The 18,948-nt window shown below is 49.9% G+C and overlaps 1 protein-coding gene across 1 annotated transcript in view; it reads right to left on the bottom strand.

Annotated features, from left to right (window-relative positions):
• ABTB3 (ankyrin repeat and BTB domain containing 3) overlaps nucleotides 1-18,948 on the bottom strand; it is a 246,484-nt gene that overhangs the window by 47,849 nt on the left and 179,687 nt on the right. Inside the window, exon 4 of the mRNA XM_087814880.1 lies at nucleotides 11,765-11,917. Coding sequence (XP_087671006.1) covers nucleotides 11,765-11,917 — 153 coding nt within the window. The remainder of the gene's footprint in view (nucleotides 1-11,764; nucleotides 11,918-18,948) is intronic.

Raw genomic sequence — 18,948 nt, 5'->3', positions numbered from 1 at the left:
ACACCATCTTGCAAGGAATTCCAGAAAGAATTGATGGTGTTCTTTATAAAAATGTTCACAAACAAACATACCAATTCTTCAGGTACAAGGACAAAGTTCTCATGTTATAGTCCCCAAATGCATTTCCAGTAACACCAGTCCCATAAAATGCCCTATAACAGGTTCACAAATTTTTTCAGTAAAGGGCTATTTAATAAATATTTTAGGCTTTGTGGGCCATACAGTCTCTGTGATAACTCAACCCTGCCACTGTGTGTGAAAGCAGCCATAAACAATACTAAACAAATGGGTGTGGCTACTTACCCATACAATTTTCTTTACAAAAAGAAGTAGCAGGCAGTTATAGTTTGCTGTCCCCTGATTGCTGGTAAAAAATTTAAATAGGATAACATTCTCTTTGGGATTTACAAGAAACAGAGGATGTCGAAACAACTAAATATATATTTTTAAAAAGCCAGTTTAATTTTATTTAAGCCACTGTATCTCAAAGTTATTGAACCACTTAACACTTATTTAAATAATGCTTATTAATATCCCAGAACTGGCCTTCTGAATGTTCCCAACACCAGCTAAATAACTTTTATTGTTAATGAATTATTTGTGTCACAAATAACATATAGAGTAAAACAGTGGCCACCGAAGCTCAGCATCCAACACAGCTGGAAAATAAAGCGTTACAGGTACAAAGTCCTCTGTATACCCTTCCCGACTCCATGATCTCTTTTACTTTCTTGAGGTTACCATCTCTCCTGAATTGGACAGTTGTCATCCCTATGCTTGCTTTACCCTTTGTACTGCTTTTATGAATTCCCAATAATATATGGACCATCTTGCAAGTTGGTAAACTTTATGTAAATGTTAGCATATTACACAAATCCTGCCTTGACTTGCTTCCCCCCCCCCCCCCCCCCCCGCACAATATTATTTCTGGGATTTAGTTGCATAATGGCATGTAGATCTAGTTCATTTATTTTGATTGTTACTTGATATTCCAAGTATGAATATACCATAATTTATTTATCGATTTTCCTGTAGACAGACAGCTTCTCTTTTTACTTTTATTTATTTTGCTCTTACAAACACTGCATCTATGAACATCTTTGTACGTGTCTCCTATTTCCATATGGAAGAGTTTTTGCGAGGTTGAGGCCTGCAAATACAATGAGGTGTTTTCAAGTTTATTTGAAAGAGTATTTGGATCCCCTTCAGTGGTGTTAAGAGTTCTCACTAGTCTATATCTTTGCTCAAATCTGGTATCATCACTTTAATTCTTCTGCCAATCTAGTGGGCATGAGATGCATACTGGGTGTGGTGCCAATTGCATTTCCAGGATTACTAGCGAGGCTGGGCCCCTTTCATGAATTTCTCAGAATATTTCTATGTTAAGTCCTCACAGGGATCTTTGCCACTGGACAATGGTGACAATGTTAGATTGACACATGGGGCTGACATGTACCCGAATTCCTCAGACAAGCTGAGGCTGTGGGCTGAGCCTTTCAAGGCGAACCTGTGGGCCTTGTTCAGAGTCACTTTCATATTTTCCGATGCCGATTCTTTCACTGGGGCTACTCTTTTAGTAGCGAGAACTTGGGCTATGGAGTGAGACAGACTGAGTTTAAATCCAAGATGGGACACATTCTCCATGTGACCATGCACAGGTCTCCTAGCCTCCTGGAGCCCCAGTTTCCTCAGGTGTGAAAAGGAAAATAAAGTTCTTTAAATGGTTGGAGGATGGCTGAATGGAGCAGAGATGAGACGCACCCAGGATGGTTCTGGCCCACATAGGTTCTCAACTCTTAGTTCCCGGTATCATCTTGTAAGACCCAGGAGAGGGCATGGACTGGGGCTCCACTTATTTCTTTTACCTCAGTTTCCCCCACAGATAAAAGTGGCATTACATTTGCATATCTGACATCAGACCCCCAAATGGAATAATCTTCAGAGCTAGGAGGGACTTTGGCCATCACCCAGTCTGATGGTCCTTAATCTTCCACAGGGCGGTTTAATGACCTGACGGGAGGTAAGTTCACCCTGTGATGACCACGCACCTTTTGAAGGATGGGACCCACTCCTTCACTGTCAGTTACCCAAAGCACCTTTGTCACGGCTTGAGCACGTGGCTTTGTCATAAGTGCTGTTGCCTGACTAATTGCTAAGAGAAGATAATGTTCCTGTGTAGTTAATATTTCTAATTAGAGTTTGGGAGGTTTGCTGGCAGATGAGGAAATACCTTGGGCAGAAATTTAACAGACTCAAGTGTGCCCCCCCCAAAAAAAATCTCCACTGCTCTGGAAGCCAAATCCCATGTGGCAAACGACACCCCCTCAGCCTGCCAGCCTGAACGGGAAGCCCTAATTTGGAAGTGAGCCCCGAATGCCATTTAAGATGTAGCTCTCTGTTGCTGTAAGCACACAATGTGTTTCTGTTTTGCTTTTAACACTTCGGAAGCTCAGAACAAATTCCAAGTGTTGGCAAACTGTCTGCTGCCTGCAATCTGGTTGCCACCCACAGCAGGCTGTTGAAACGGCTGCTGTAAAGGGCACTGATGGCTCCCTCACTGCCAAGCCCGGTGGCCTTTTTCTGTCGGTATCTTTTCTGCTGGCGTGGCAGCATTGGGTTCCGGAGACCCCTCTACACCTTAGTCCCCTTGGTTTCTGCTACCTCACTTTCTCTGGGCTTTTCTCTGTCCTGGGACCCCTCTTCCTTCGCCTCATGAGGACGCCTCTTCATCAGTCCCTTCCCTGGGCGATCCCATCCACACTCATGATTTCAAGTCACCTGTTTGCTAGCATTTCCCCCAAAGGCCTCTTTAGGGAAGACCTTTCTTCTGAGTCCCACACCTGAATCTCACCTGCCTGTGTTTCCATGTTGAAGCCTTTTTGCATCTGAATCAGTCCAGGAAAAGTCTTAGTCTATTTACTTACAGTATCCCCAACACGCTTAGGAATAGCCTTTGCATCATTCATTCATTCATTCATTCAACGCATCTTCACTGGGCCCCAACTATGTGCCAGGCTCTGTGATAGGCCCCATGATCAAGGAAGCTTATTTATGCCCCAGCCGTAAAGAGAGAAGGAAGCCAGCTGAGATAAAGTCTAGGCTATGACTTTTCCTTCTGGAATAGTCTATGCCCTCTAACCTCTGCTCACTTGAGCCAATCAGGGGCCATATTTGCTGTCTACACGTTTTCCTTTCCTTCTGCTAGTGACCTCTTCTAGAGTTGTAAATGCAGTTGGTGATGGACACTCAATTGCTCTGCACATGGTTTGGGACTCCAGCCGATGATGGTTTTGCAAATCTAATGCTTTAGAGAAAATATAAAACCTGAGTCATCCAGAGGAAGTCTATAGTCACGGGGATGGGGTCAGTGGTCCCCAGGCCAGTCAGCATCCCAGGGACTGACACACCGGCAGTGGAAGAAGAGCCAGGATGCACCTGACCTCAGCTGGGCCATCTACCACATACCCCAGGGTCTATCACCTTACCTCTTCAAGATAGTTCTTTCCCCTCTCACGGGAAGTAGAGTCTATTGTTTTTGGCAACCAGGAGGAGCTGAGCTTCTTGGTGGGAGGGGCAGAGAAGCAGGGAGGAAGAATAATCTCTAATTTATAATGCGCATTTACTTGAGACAATAGCGTGTCTACAGCAGTAGAGACAACGACATGCTACACGGTGCTGCCTGGTTTACATACCGTACTATTGCACTTAATCCTTCTCCCAACCTTATGAGGTGGGCATATTATCGTCCCCATTTTACAGGCACTGAAACTGAGGTCCAGAGGGGTGACTGACTTGCCCAAGGTCACACAGGGCTAAGTGGTCATGCCAGGATTTGAACCCAGGCAGCTGGGCCGGAAGACCTGTATTCCCCGCCACTGCGCTTGCTTCCTCTCCAATGAGACGACAGGGCGAGCGCTTAATTCCCTGGCAGCTCTGCTCCGATGGAGAAGCCTAACATGGATTCTCACTTCCAGGGACAACCAACTGGGACAGCATCTGCACTCAACACTTTCAAAACTGAACCCATGATGACTTCTCCCGCACTGTGCTTGTCCTGCGCTTGTTAAAATCATCCCTAGCTATACATTCTCCCAAGACCGAAACCTCAGAGTCACTTTCTAACATAAAATTTGGTAAGGAGAATAGATATCACTTGTATATGCTACAAAACCCAACCGCCAAGTAAGGTCCCCTCTCATCTCTGTCCCCAGTGCGATGGGTTGAATTATGTCCCCTAAAAAGATACGTTGAAATGCTAACCCATCCCTGCCCCTATGCCTGTAAATGTAACTCTATTTGGAAATGGAGTATTTGAGATATAATCAGATTAGGATGAGGTCCTGAGGGCAGGCCCTAATCCACTATGACTGGTGTCTTTGTAAGAAATGCACATTTGGACTGAAACACAGAGAAGAAGGTCATGGGAAGGAGGCAGGGATGGGAGTGATGTGACCACAAGCCAAGGGACGTCTGGGGCCACCAGAAACTGGAAGAGTCAAGGAAAGGTCCTCCCCTAGGGAGTGTGGCTCCTTGATTTTGAATTTCTAGCCTCCAGAACTGTAGGATAACAAAGGTCTGTGGTTTCGAGCCATCAGGCGTGTGGCACCTTGTCAGAGTAGCCCTAAGAGACGGATACACCCGGTTCTCCAATCCCCTTCTCAGAGTCAACTCTGGTTATCAGCTTCCTAGCTCCACTCCCGGAGACAGCCTGCGGGGGGGCGGCAAGCACACGCGTGTCTATTTCACACGGGGGTGACTCCTTATACACTCTTGTGTGTCACCTTTTTCACTTGATCACACACCAGGGCCATGTAAAAAAACTGCCCCCAATAAATCCAATTAAAAAATTGTGGTAAAAAATATCCAGTGTCCCCCTAATCTAAACATATGTACGTAACACAATTACATGTACCCCTAGAACACTGACTCCCCATGCCCTGCTCTCGCAGCCCTCCCTCACCCCGTCACCCAGTCCTGCTGCTTCCACCTTCTCTGTGTCCCTAGCATCCTCCCCATCTCCCTGGCCCACGGCTTCTGCCTCTGTCACCTGTCCTCATCGCCCACCCGATTCCTGCACCAGCTTCTGGACTCCGGGCCCCATCCCTGCCCGTTTTCCATGCCACCACCGGGCCCTCTTTCTAAAATACAAATCTGCCGTCAATTCCCTGCTTAATAATCTGTGATGGGCCTTCTGCAGGACAGAGTCAAAATTCTTTGCTATGGCATAAAAGATTTAGCCTCGCTTTCGGCGCCAGGGCCTGGCCCACGCACTCAGAGCCCTGTTGGTTGAACTCCATGCTCTGGGTTTGAATTCCTTGTTTCCTCCAACACGCATTCCCAGCTCGAAGCCTCTGCATAGGAGGTTCCCTCCGTGTGGACTCACTTTTCTAATGCCCTCCCTCTTCGTCTCCTGTTCGCCTTCTCTACCTGATAAATCTGTTTATTCCTCAGGATTCAGCTCGAATGGTGGTGCCTCTTGCATTTCTAGCTCTCCCAGGCCTAGATCTTGACTGCCGTGTACTGGAGCATTTACCAGCTATTTTCTGTAATCACTCCAACCCTCTGCCTGCCCTCCAAGCCAGTCTAACCACAGTAGCAGGTCGGTCATGCAGGAGGTGCTTGGCTCTGGCCTGTGGAGCGCAGGGCCGCCTCGCGGAGCAGGCTCCGTGGCCTGTCCCTGACCCTGTTAGGGGAGGACAGCTGAGCCCCAAAGTGACTCTCCTGGGATCAGGGAGAGGGCCTTTTCCTGTCTTCCAAGAGGCACTAATGCACTGACATCAGGGTGGGGGCAGCAGGCAGCAGCTCCAGCGGGGTCACCGCGGGGCCTGCAGCGAGGACTTCACGTCTGCCCGGGTGAAGACGGGGCTGGGGTTCAAGTGCATGTCTGTGGCAGCCCCGCCCGAGCAGAGCGGCCGTGGGGAGCTGTGGGACTTGTTCCCAGCCAGGCAAGGACAAGGGCACTCAAGGGGAGGGGAGAGCGGCTCTGACTCGGAGGGCCTGGGCGCCTTCCAGGGCCCACAGAGCCCTGCCAGGCCCAGGTGGCCTCTGCAGGTGGCCTTCTGTGGGAGAGCGCAGGGAGCCCCAGGTCTGAACTCGGGGGTCGAGGGGGACGTGACCGAGGGAAATGGCTGGCAGGGATGTGGCTCAAGACCTCCCACCCCATCTCTTCCACAAACCCCCGGCCAGGACGCCACGTGTGCCTCCAAAGCAGGAGTGAGATACTGTTCCTTCCCCCTCAGGTCCTGAGGTGCCCTCTGAACATCCCATCTACTTGTCCCTCCCTCCTCAGTTCTTCTCTACCCCGTCCCTTGTTCTGACTTTCTTTGTAGAACTCCTACTCTGTGAAATGATCCTGCTCATTTATTTACTGTTGTTTATTGTCTGCGTCTCCTCAGCAGGGGCTCCATCTCCTCCTAGTCCAGAACAAGACCTGGCTCCATCTAATGAGGCAAAGAATAGACACAGAGCATCTCACCTTCCAACACCAAGGGCTGGAATTCCCTTCATTTAGGTGAACCTCTTCTTAAAGGGCCACAGATGTTTACAGCAGCAGTTTTCAACACTTTTCATCTCATGGCACACAAACTAATTACTAAAATTCTGTGGCACAGCAAAAAATATATTTTTTTTGCCAGTCTGACTAAAAAAAAAAAAAAAAAGATATAATTTTGATTCTTTCACACCAAATGGCTATTGTTGTGTTGGCTGTTGTCATTTTTTAATTTGACAATCTGAGGGAAAAGAGGTCAGCAGCTCTGTAAATAGGTAGTGCATGTTTTAAAAATTCTTGCAGGACACCAACTGCAAATCGCTGGTTTAAGGAACAAGGACCAGCAGCCCTGACAGCACAAGGCTCGTCTCCTATGTGACTTGGCAGCCACCAGATGCTGTGGCCCTTCTGGGGAGCATCTGGGTCTTTCCTGACTTGGTATCTCTGTGCCCCCACAGGGCCTGGGGGGCATTCATTACACCCCATACATACTTGATGAATGAACCCAAACTTTCAGCTGTCATTGCAGGACTATGTAAGAGGAACCAGAATTTTAGGACAGGTGCTACTGTGGCACAACCTTTACCTTAGAACCCAGTTTGACCCCTCAGTGGACAAATAGCAAAACCCGCTAACCTCAGAAGGTGCTCAGGAGACCTGGGAAGGGTTAAAAGTAGATCAAACAGTGATGCAACTCATTAAATTCACCCAGGACCCTCTACACTGAGGTTCCTAATCTCACGAAGCAGTTGTCACCCCATCTTTATAGGGGATGAGCCTAGCCCTGTGAGATGGGTGGAGTGACTTGCCCAAGGTCACCTTCTAGAAAGCAGCAGACCCAGGGGACAGCATCTAGTGTGGGGTTTGATCCTTAGTAGGTGCTCAATAAATATAACAAAAGGGTGAGGGAATGAACATAATGACCCAGGTCTCCTGAGTCCCACCCTGATAGTCTTGGTATCTCACCACCCGCAAACCTATTCACACTGGGGTAGCTCAAAGTCTGGTCTGAATTTAAGAAACACCTGCAGAAAGATTAACCATTTCCTGGAGGGAGCTCATGGTTCTAATACCCCCGAACCCTGTTAGTAGGTGCCATTTATCAGCTAAAGTAGGACCTGGGAATATCCCTTACCGCTAATATTTTAACACAGCCTCACTTTGGAGCAGAAAAACTGCCTCTTATAAATACAAGAAAAACAATAGTATTTACCCTTTGTATTTCTAAAATATTTCAAAACCAATTAATTTTTTTTAAAAAGCACAAACACTGCCAAGTGTATTATTTGTTCTTTCCCTTATTTTACTGCCCCTCCCCCACTCCCAAAGGACAAGGGGGGAGGCAGAATTTCCCACGTTTAGATGATCTGATACTCTAGTTATGGAAGAAAAATGGGTCACCCCTTACAAACTGCAGCCGCATCAAATGGTATTCCTTTTGAATAACCCTGATCACCACGGTGAGGCTTCACTGTAGCCCAACAAAGACCAAAGCAGAAATCGCGCAGCATCCGACCAAGGTCACTCTCAAAATCAGTGGCAGCACTAGCGTCAGACCCGGGAATCCTTGACTCTGGTCGCTCTGTCCTGGCTGGTGTCCAGGCTGCTCCCCCCCAGGAAACGTCCACCAGCCGGTAGGTAATTACATGTGCTAACCGTCACTGACACTCTAGCCGCCGACACCAAGTTCCAAGTTCCTGCCAAACTACCCCCACTTTTCTAGGGCTGTTTACTTAGAAAGAGCTCAGCTCTGACTGACTCAGACCAAGGAGTCAGTCTGGCAACTTCAAAGAGGCTGAATGTCTGGGAGAGTTGAGAGACAAGGAGACTATTTTTTTACCTCCATTCGCTCAGACCTCCATTCTAGACCTCATCTGCCTCCCAGGAGCTGTGTGACCTTGGACACATTCCATAACCTCAAATAGCCTCAGCTTTCCTACCTGTAAAATGGGATAATACCATGAAGATGGTTAGTGCAAGGTGCAGAGTAAGAAGGATATCTGAATGCACAAAATGTCTTTGATCCTGTTACCTGCAAATTGGGGACAGTAATTCCTACTTCAAGGAGCATTAAATGAAACTGGGAAATGTATGTACAGATGTATCTATATGTTGCCTAGACTGAAAAAATAGGTACTCTTAAAAAAACCCCTCATTCATCCTTTCATGTGCTGTCAATGAAACTTTAAGTTTATATTTATTATTTAGGAAAGCTAATTAAATACTATATTCTCGTTTCTCCTTGAAAATGATTTCTGAACTTGGAAATTAAACTGGAACAATCAATTAGTATATTTTCTACACACAAATCATCCCTCCGGAGACAAATGAGTCAAGAATTGAGAGATAAATGATCAAAAATAGCTTAGAGGCTCTCATGGAACGGACTTCCTTTGTCTCCCTGCTCTGAGTGGGTGCACCGTGGGCTGCCAGGAGATCACACTCACGCCCCGACACCGGGGCTGAACCTCAAACTGGACAATGGACAATGCTGAAACTGAGCTCCTTGGTGTGACTGTCAGAATGGCACACACCTGAGCACTAGGCCATGCAGGAAAAGCTCCGTGTTGGAGGAGGGGCCTAGAGATGGACAGTGGCCACTGAAGGATCAGAAGCATCTGGAAGAGGGTTATCAGCGTCCTCAAGGGGGCTGAGACTAGGTCTAGGAGGGGACCAGAAAAATGGGTTATATCTCTGGATGTCTGGGTTCGAAATACACAGCTCCTAACCCTGTCACTTCATATCTGTGTGACATTGGGAGAGTTACCTAACCTTGCTGGACCTTGATTTTTCCCTCTGTAAAATGGAAGTACTACTTTCTCGGATAACAACAGTGCTTGTTTAGGAGGCTCACATGAGAAGGTGTTAAAAGCCTTTAAGAATATAAAGCAACACCTAGGTATGAGCCTTCACTACGATGTCAGGGACATAGACTTGGGGCAGGGCTGGCTATCAGCGAAGACCAGGCTGTGAGCACTTATGCCCTTTCCAGCATTGTCTGTGTAGGTGCTTTCTGCTCATGGCCCCACTTCGTGCTTGCACCAAACTCCAAGGGGAGCTGCTATTATGTCAATGTATCAGGAGAGGAAACTAAGGTCCAGGGAGGTTAACTAGCTTGCCTGAGGTTGTACAGCTAATTAACTATGGTGGTGTGATTTGGACCTAGGCAATGAGACTCTGGAGTCCAGGCTCCTAACCTTTAAGCCACTGCATCTCCTGAGAGCATGAAAAACAAGAAGTACTTTGTCAGCAAGAGTTAAGAAAACATTTTACTTTTCCTGCCACCCACCAGCCCTGGGCTTGCTGTAAGGAGGACAGCTGGAGTCTCAAGGTCATCTGGGTTAGAGCTGGGGCAGTGAGCAAGGGTGGTGGGAGTGAGACTGCAGGTTGAATGCCACGCCCAGGATCAACAGGAGACAGGAGAGTCAGGTGGGCAGGGGATGGGCTTTGGATCATGAGCCACTAGGACCTTATCCCTGGCACCTCCACTTACAAGCTATCCCACCAACAGCTTCCTAATCTGTAAGATGGGAAGATTACACTAACCTCCGGAGGCTACTTCGGGGATTCAAGGAGACAAGTAACGAATACAAATCTCTTGTTGCAATGGGTAAATTCACATAGTAGGTGCTCAATAAACGGCTGCTTCCCAGCCTTTCCCTGAGATCTGCTGTTATTCTAGGTGGCAAGGTGTAAGGAATGGTGGCACAGCCAGAAACTGCCTAGACAGAAACCTGAGGATAGTAAACGCAATGGTTAAAACTATGAGCCCAGCACTGCCTGAACTCATATTCTGGCTCCACTACTTACTAGTCATGTGACACTGGGTGTTACTTAACCTGTGTCCGAGTTTCCTTATCTGTAAAGTGGGCTTCACGGTCCCTCACAGGGTTTGGGGAATAGTAGATATTAATTAATCTTTGTAAAGCACTCAGAACAGTGCCCAGCACATGGTAAGCATTCAGTAAATGCCAGCAATGATGGCCTGGACCAGCACTCATGTTTATAGGCTGAGGGGCACCTCTGGGCCGTCAGTGGACTATATGTTTTATACTGTACACCCTCCATGTCCTTGCAGACCCCAGTCACATCCTGGAAGGGCAGAAATCTCTACAGCCTGCCCACATGATTGGGCCAGATGAACTTTAAAGGAAGGGCAGTTTCTCAGTGGGGATTTGAAAATGGTGACAAGGGCCACCACAGCACAAACAGCACAGGGAGTCAGGAAAGTGCACACTCACCCCTCTGAGTTTCTGTACCTTTTGCATTTGGAGCCAGGTTTTGACTCAGCTGAGTAAGTTGTTGTTTTATTTCGTTTGCTTTGGACAAAAATGAGGCGCCATAAATAATTCCCACCCAGCTGGAGGGGAGACCTGGATACAGGCCTGATCCATAGAAAGTCACTCCATTCTCACGCGCGTGAGAAAGCAGAGGTGCCCTCTTGCCCAGCTAGAAATTGCCCTCTGCAAGGTTTTGTTAGAAAGCTATAGGAAGGCCCATCGCTGACTTCTTGTGGAGAGAGGGAGAGAGGGAGGCAGGGAGGCAGGGAGGCAGGGAGGCTGGGAGACCGGGAGACCAGGAGGCAGGGAGACTGGGAGGCAGGGAGGCAGGGAGACCGGGAGACCAGGAGACCAGGAGGCAGGGAGACAGGGAGGCAGGGAGAGAGGGAGGCAGGGGGGCAGGGAGGCAGGGAGAGAGGGAGGCAGGGGGGCAGGGAGGCAGGGAGAGAGGGAGGCAGGGGGGCAGGGAGGCAGGGAGAGAGGGAGGCAGGGGGGCAGGGAGGCAGGGAGGCAGGGGGGCAGGGAGGCAGGGAGAGAGGGAGGCAGGGGGGCAGGGAGGCAGGGAGAGAGGGAGGCAGGGGGCAGGGAGAGAGGGAGGCAGGGAGAGAGGGAGGCAGGGAGGCAGGGAGGCAGGGAGAGAGGGAGGCAGGGGGCAGGGAGGCAGGGAGAGAGGGAGGCAGGGAGGCCGGGAGCGCACGGCTAGAATCAGCGCACACGGGACCTTGCAATCGAAGAATCAGCGCGCTCCCACAAAGCCTTGCTCCTGGCCGCCCTCCCGGCCTCGAGGGACCGTCACTGTCAAGCCAGCCTGCGGTTTAAGCCCGGAGCCTCCGTCCCAGCGGCGACCTGCTGCCGCGCCAGCGCCCCGCGGGGCTCCCTCCGGAGCGGTGGGCGCAAGGAGCGGGGCGCCCGGGGCTGGCGCGGGGCGGGACGCGCGCTGGCGGGGCCGGGAGGGCGCCCCTGCGCCCCTGCGCCCCTGCGCCCGCGGCCCTACCTGAGCTGGCGGGGCTCGCAGTCCACGCCGGGCAGCAGCAGCCGGGCCGCCTGGCGGACGTCGTCGCTGTCCATGGAGAAGCTGCGGCGGTGGCCGGCGTGCGCCACGGCCACCCGGATCCACTCCATCAGCGGCGGCAGCACGAGGAAGGGCCTGCAGCGGGGAGGGACCGGGAGAGGTGTGAGCGCCACGGCGACGGCGGGCGCGGGCTCGGCGCCCCCCGCCCCCGCCCCCACCCCGCTTTCCCGCGGAGCCCTGCCTCTGAATTCCCGAGTAGTGGGAGAGCCTCTGGAGACATCCCGACCGCTCTGGTGACTCCGGGGCAGGCTCTCCCGAGCCTTTGGGCCTCAGTTTCCTCATCCGGAAAGCCGGGGTAAAGTGACTGTGGCAGGGTGAGATGGGACGATTCTGGGAGTGTTATCTCCCTCAGAGATCATGTGCACAGAAGGAGATGACTCACTTAAAGCACCAAGCACAGGGTCTGGTGCTCAGCAGAACCCCCTCCCCCCCAACGCCTGGGGTTACTGGTACGTGGGGCTCCCTATTCTGCGCCCAATGCTGAGGCGTCCTCGGCTCTCCCTCCCCATCCCCAGCCGGCTGCCTGTCATCCGGCTGGTGCTGTGCCCAAGCCCCAGGCTGCCAACAGGCTTTAGCACCTGGGAAAGGCGCAAAGAGAGCCAAGTCAGCAGGCAGCCGCTGGGCACAGCCAGCGAAGCGGGGCGGGAGGGGGGCTTGGCCACACACCCCTGAAGCTGCGGGAGCCTCGGCTCCTCACCTGCTAATGGGATCGCAGCAGGGCGTCCAGCTTATTGCAAGAATTAACTGAGGCAGTGCCTGTGCCTGAACTGCAATTTCCTAAGTGTAATACATCTGTGCCATCTTCCCATTTCTTCCGCTGATTGTTATAAACCCTGTCCACAGTAGGATGACTAGGGCTGGGAGCGGCGGGGCTTTTGGAAAATACTGATATCCGAGTCCTATTGCAGGGGCTCTGATTTCCTCACCTGAGAATATGTTTGATTTTAGAGAGAAAGGGGGAGAGAGAGAGAGAAATCAATGTGAGAGAAAAACACCTATCGGTTGCCTCCCATACATGCCCAAATGGGACCGAACCTAAAATCTATGTATGTGCCCTGACCAAGAATTGAACCCAAAACCTTTTGGTGTACCGGAGGACACTCCAACCAACTAAGTCACCAGGGCAGGGCTCTGACTGAATTGGTAGTTTTTAAAACCTCCCCCAGGTGAACTGAATGTGCATCCGAATTATCTGGAAGGCTTATTAAAATATAAATTGCAGGGCCCCACCCCTAGAGTGTTGGATTCCGTAGGTCAGGGGAGATAGCCAAAAATTTACATTCTTAAGCTCCTGGGCGATGCTAATATTGCTGGGCTGGGGGCCACACTAGAAGAACTTATGCTCTGAAGTATTGATAGAGGGCTTTGGAATCACCCGTGTGTGAGTGTGAGTGTGTGTGTATGTAAGTTAAAGTGCACATTCCCGGCCTTATCTCCAGAAATGTTAATTGTGTAGGGTCCAGGAATAGAATTTTAATAAGCAGCCTCTATGATACTGATTTAGGCAGACCAAGGACCACACTGAGCAACACAGTGTGTGGATCAAGAAGGTATCTTACCACTCAGCGGGGCTGGGACTAGGGTGAGGGAAGTGGGGCGCCGAGGGTGCAAAATTTAAGGCGGGCAGGCCAGGCAAATACATTCTAGGTGCCTCTCTTGCCCCATCCTAGCCCTGGTGCTGCCACCCAGTCCAGCACGGCTGCCACGGGGGCGAGGGTGGTACACAGAAGGGTTTACAAGGCAGCAAACTCCTCACCGTATGCAGACATCATGAGCTTCCCAACAAGTTTTTGGCAGCAGGTTCCAGTTTTCCTGGAGTTCAGGCCTATTTGTCCAATGCTGATAATATTAAACAGCTAAGCCTTTTTTTTTTTTTTTAATCAATCATCTCAGTTAATCTCATTCATGATCTCATTTAAATGCTTAGAACCAACCTATGAGCTGGTTATGGTTATGCCTGTGTTCTAGATTAAGATAATGAAGTGTATTGAGGTTCAGTAGCATGCTCTGGATCGGAGGGTGAGAGGAGAGAGCCGGGAGTCAGACCCAAGTCATTGGACTGCGCGGCCCATGTGCCGTAGCCCCATATGATAGCGACATCCTTTTGTCCAACTTCCCAGCGCACCCTGTTCCCCAGCATCCACCTGCTACCCCAGGGGAGCTGATCTGGCCATAGACCCTGGATGGCATGCCATGTCCAGTCCTGCCTGTGCAGCTCAGACCCCCGTCTGAAAGGCCTCCAAGCCCTTTCAAAATTTACACCCCACTTAACCTTCAAACCAGAATTCAAATCCCACCTCTCTCTCCACATTTCTCCTGATGAGTCCACTGCACCTGGACCCCTCCCATGGTAGACTCACTGCACTGGCCTGACCCGATGGCCTTGCAGATGCCCCATTAGAATGTCGACTCCATGGGGCAGGGACCTGGGACTGCTCAGTTCACGGATCCAGCCCCAGCCCCAGGACAGTGACTGGCAGGCTGTAAGCACTTAATAAATATTTGTTCATGAACCAGACTAAGATTTACCCATTTTTTTACGGGGTGAAATGGATAACAATTGAGTTTCTGGACCCAGGGACCTGTGGGGCAGATTCCTAGGTTATTTCTGCCTGAACTGGCCTGCGGCTCAGGCTGTCGCCCTCATCCCCTCATCCTCTCCATCACCTCAACTGAATCAGGCACTCAATAAACACACACTGGATTGAAATGGAATTGGAGCCTACTGTCTCAGGTGAGCAGGACTTATTTTTGGCACCACGTCTCGGTCACTGCTGAAACCAGCCCCGCGTGCTCGCGTGCTCAGAGGGAACTCCCCCGGGTTGTTTGGCAGAGGCAGCCCCCCCAACCCCCACCCCTTTGCTCAGTGCCCCTGAGGCACAGCCCATGACTCCAGTCCCTGGGGCTGTGACTCCATCACAGATCGCCCTTGGCTGCTGACTTTCATGTGAGATGCCAAGGCCCAAGGCAAGCAGCCAGCTCAGGATGAATGCCATCCCGAAGGCCAGAAAGAGGCTCTGCTGCCTGCAAAGCATCACCTTGACCAGGACGGCTGGCGAGCACCAGAGTAAGAAACCTGGATCCCCAGGGCTCCAGCCTCTTCTGGAATTTTCTGTGTACCTATTCTCACCTTTCAACATTGCCTTCTTTTCGTCACTCTGACCTCAACAGTTTCTAAGCTCATAGACTCTTTGCCTGCAACTCACTTAAAAATCTTATCTTGTCTACTCGGAGGAGGAAAAGTAGTATGGCTTGTGATGTTTCTTCTGGAGGAACTGGAGATATGGGAAAGAATTCTAGGCCTTGAGTTAAGGTGAATGCCGAGGGGGAAAGGCTGCATTCCCCTTAGAGATTTTGTAAGAGGACTTTGTTCCACCAGCTGCGGACTTTGTTCTGAAGTTGCCTGTAGTGACTAAAACCTAGGGGAGCTCACGGCTTAATGAAGCGGTTTTTTAGGTTGTTTTAACATCAGAGTCATGGGACCAGTGTATGAAAATTGCCAAGGCCCTGGCACCTGCATTCTAAATAAGCTCCTCTGGAAATTCGGGTTTGATAGCCAGTGACCAGGTGGCCTGGGGTGAACAGAGGGGGGCATGACCAACTTAAGCAGGGCAGTGGCCATTGAAATCTTTGCTATGGTGTTGGAAGAGAAGGCCTGTGGGGTGGGACCAGAGGCTCCAGAAGGGAAGAAAAAGCCTAGATGGCTTCTTGCAGGGTCAAGGGAACATGTGAGCTCAGGAAGGTCATTGGGCCCAGATGCGAGTAGGAGACTGAGAACATACACAGCGGGGCCTTTCTGAACACGAGGACAGAGCTGCTGATGAGGGTGACCATCGCTGGTCGGGAAGGAGCTGGGTGCTAAAGAGGATGGTATGATATGTGGGGGAAGCATGGCATCGGATTCTGCAGAACTGAATTCCAATCCTGAATCTGGACTCACGGTGGGACTCTGGCTCTGGTCTGTAAATGTTTGCCTCTCAGTGACTTCATCTGTAAAGTGGGTGGATTTGGATCAGATGGTCTATGTCAGGGGTTGGCACACATTTTCTGTAAAAGGCCAGATAGTAAATATGTCAGGATTGAGGGCCATACTATCTCTGTTGCAGCTACTCCACTCTGCCATTGTAGTGAGAAAGCAGCCACAGAAAATACATAAATGAATAATGAACTTGAGGTGGGAAGGCCTCTCTGAGGAGGTGACCAAACCTCTAAGATGTGAATGTGTATGTAGAAGGATGGACATTCCAGGCAGCAGTAACAGACTGTGCAAAGGCCCTGAGGCAGAAAAAGCCTTCACATCTCACTAAGGCGTTCACATGCATCATACCCTATTCGTCCCTTCAGGGCACATGGGGTGGCAAGGATATGTGTGAGGAAGGATCACTGTGGCAGACTAATGCACCTGTGGTTTCACTTATGTCCTGCCTGCCCTTAAGGGTTTAGTCTGTGGTGGAGGAGCTTTAGTTGGAAGCTCAAACTTTTTAGAGAACTGATAGTGTTTGGTTCCCTCCCTTCCTTTAACTGGGTGACAACCGTGGATGAATTCAAAGCCATCTGGAGGCCGCACAGTGCAGAGGTTAGAAGCTCTGGCTTTAGAGAAACTGACCAAGATTGGGATTACGGCTCCACCTTCTAGCTGTGTGACCATGACAAGGTATTTCAATTGTCATGCCTCAGTTCTCTCATCTGGAAAGTGGGATAATAACAGTGCCTACTTCAAAGGGTGTGGTTGGCTGAAAATGATGGCCCCCAAATCCTAGTCCCTAGAACCTATGCATGTTACCTTATCTGGCAAAATTACTTAGCACATGTGATAAAGTTAAGGATTTTGAGAAAAGACTACTTTGAATTATTTAGGTGGGCCCTAAGTGCGATCACAAGAGTTCTTGGAAGAGGGAGGCGGGAAGGTCAAAGGAGGGAGTAGGAGGTGTGCCAACAGGGGCAAGAAAACAGATTCTCCCCTGCAGCCTCCAGGCGGAACCAGCCCCGCTGACACTGAGCTTTAGCCCGGTGAGTCTGATTCTGTACTTCTGACTCCCAGAACCGTAAGATAATAAATGTGTTGTTTTAAGCCTCCCTGTTTGTGGTAACTTTTTTTACAGCAGCACAGGAAACTAATACAGAGATTTATTGCAAGAATCAAATGGGATAACATACAAAGCCTGGCGCCTGGTACCAAGAAAGGGCTCAGTCAGTGGTAGCTGTTATCAACATCACCAGCGTTGTTTCCAGCATCACCCAACCTTGTCTCTGCTGGACGGAGGACACTGTCATCTCTTTTCAAATCAAAGCAAACCTCTGTAGTTGCTATGCCTTTACTTTATAAATTGTGTGGCCCTGACTTTTCATCTTTGTTATTTGTGGAGTCTTTTGTACACCAGAGAGGAATTTATATGTTTTACTGTGGTTTAGAAAGCTCATAACTCCAGAGATACAGAGAGTGAAGGAAAAGCAGTGAAATTGATAGTAGACCATCTCCAGTGCTAGTTTCTATAGCAATGCTCACTGTAATCTCATTGTATCTGCGGGCACCCGAGCAAGGAAGATGGCAGAGGTCAGAGGTGGCCATGCTGGTTACTATAGTGACAGACCTATTGTGCAAAGTGTGGTCAGGTTGCCTATGGGGGTGGTTCCTGCAGACAGCCTGGAGCCTGAGGAGCCAAGGGCTGTGTTCTAGGTCAGTGCTTCTGGAACATGGATGTGCATATGAGTCACCTGGGATCTTGTTAAAATGCAGATTCTGATTCAGTGGGTCTGGAGTGGGGCCTGAGATTCTGCATTTCTAACAAGCTCCCAGGCAATGATGAAGTGCCAGTCTAGGGACCACATCTTGAGTAACCAGGCTGTAGTGAGTATTATGACTCAAGCCAGAAACCAGGGAAGCTGAATTCTATTATCATGTTTAAGGGGGAGAAAGCGAGGCCAGAAGTGAGAGAGCTGCAAGAGCACTTAGAGGCTCAGGAGACAACAGAGGAGCCTGCTTGTACCTGGACTTCATGATTAAAGTTGTATAATGTGTTGGGTTGGCTGAGCCTAGTTCACAGCGTGTGCCAAGCTGCAAGGGAGGCGGGGCCAGCAAGTGTCTGGTGATTTCAGCTTTTATCATGGGAAGTGGGTCCTGGCTCCCACCTGGATTTTCCTTTAGTCTTCCAACAATCTTATGAAACAGAATCTGCCAGTCTTGAGGAGTTTATTCGGAACCCATCCCATTGTCTGATAGGTATTTTGTATTCATGACAGTGGTTAGCATCATCCTGGGAATGCAAATGCTTAAAAAAATACACCTTGTGATGGTTAATATTCTATATCAACTTGGCTAGGCCACCATACCCAGATATGTGATCCAACACTAGCCTGGATGTTGCTGCAAAGGCCTTTTTAAATTTTTTTTTAATAGATGAGATTAACATTTGAAGGTAGACTCTGAGTAAGCAGATTATACCTCCATAAGGTGGGTGGGCCCGACCCAATCAGCTGGAGGTCTTAAGAGAAAAAAGTCTGACTTGTGAAGAACAGGGAATTCTGTCAGCAAACTGCCTTCAGAGTTGAGCTTCAGTCACACACACATCCTGCTGGTTCTGCTTCTCTGGAGAGCCCTGACTAATACACCCTGCAGTGGGTGCCACAGGACTCAACTGTTTGCAGTGATTCCACCCCTTCACCATCCTACACACTGGTCGGGGAAGGGAGGCAGCTTGGGGCTGGGTCACAGAGAACCACTGCCCGACATCCCTCGCGTGCAGACACCCCGGCTGGGAGCCCTCAAACGGCATCATGGGCACAGTCGGTGCTTTTAGGAAAGAGGAAGCCATTTCATCCCAAAAGGATCAGGCCCTTGCAGGGCGACAGTCAGCCCCGTTAATGCGTGATTATGTAAATTCTCTGCAAGTACCAAGGGGTCCTGGGTGAGGTGGTGACTTCTGCTAATCGCGCCAGCAGGTGCATGTAACTGCCCAGGGAACCTTCTCCGGCTTTCTGCTCACACACTCTGGAGAAGGTGACTTGGAGGGCTGGAGGGCTGTAAATGAATGGAGCCTGAGGCACAAGCAGGTGCAGGCGGAACAATGATACACGAGTAATCACAAGGTCCTCCCTGCGGGCAGACA

Source organism: Miniopterus natalensis, chromosome 2 (assembly GCF_054644295.1).
Source record: "Miniopterus natalensis isolate mMinNat1 chromosome 2, mMinNat1.hap1, whole genome shotgun sequence".
Lineage (NCBI taxonomy): Eukaryota > Metazoa > Chordata > Mammalia > Chiroptera > Miniopteridae > Miniopterus > Miniopterus natalensis.
Note: the sequence above shows the minus strand (reverse complement) of the source record. Positions and strands in the feature narration are given on the sequence as shown.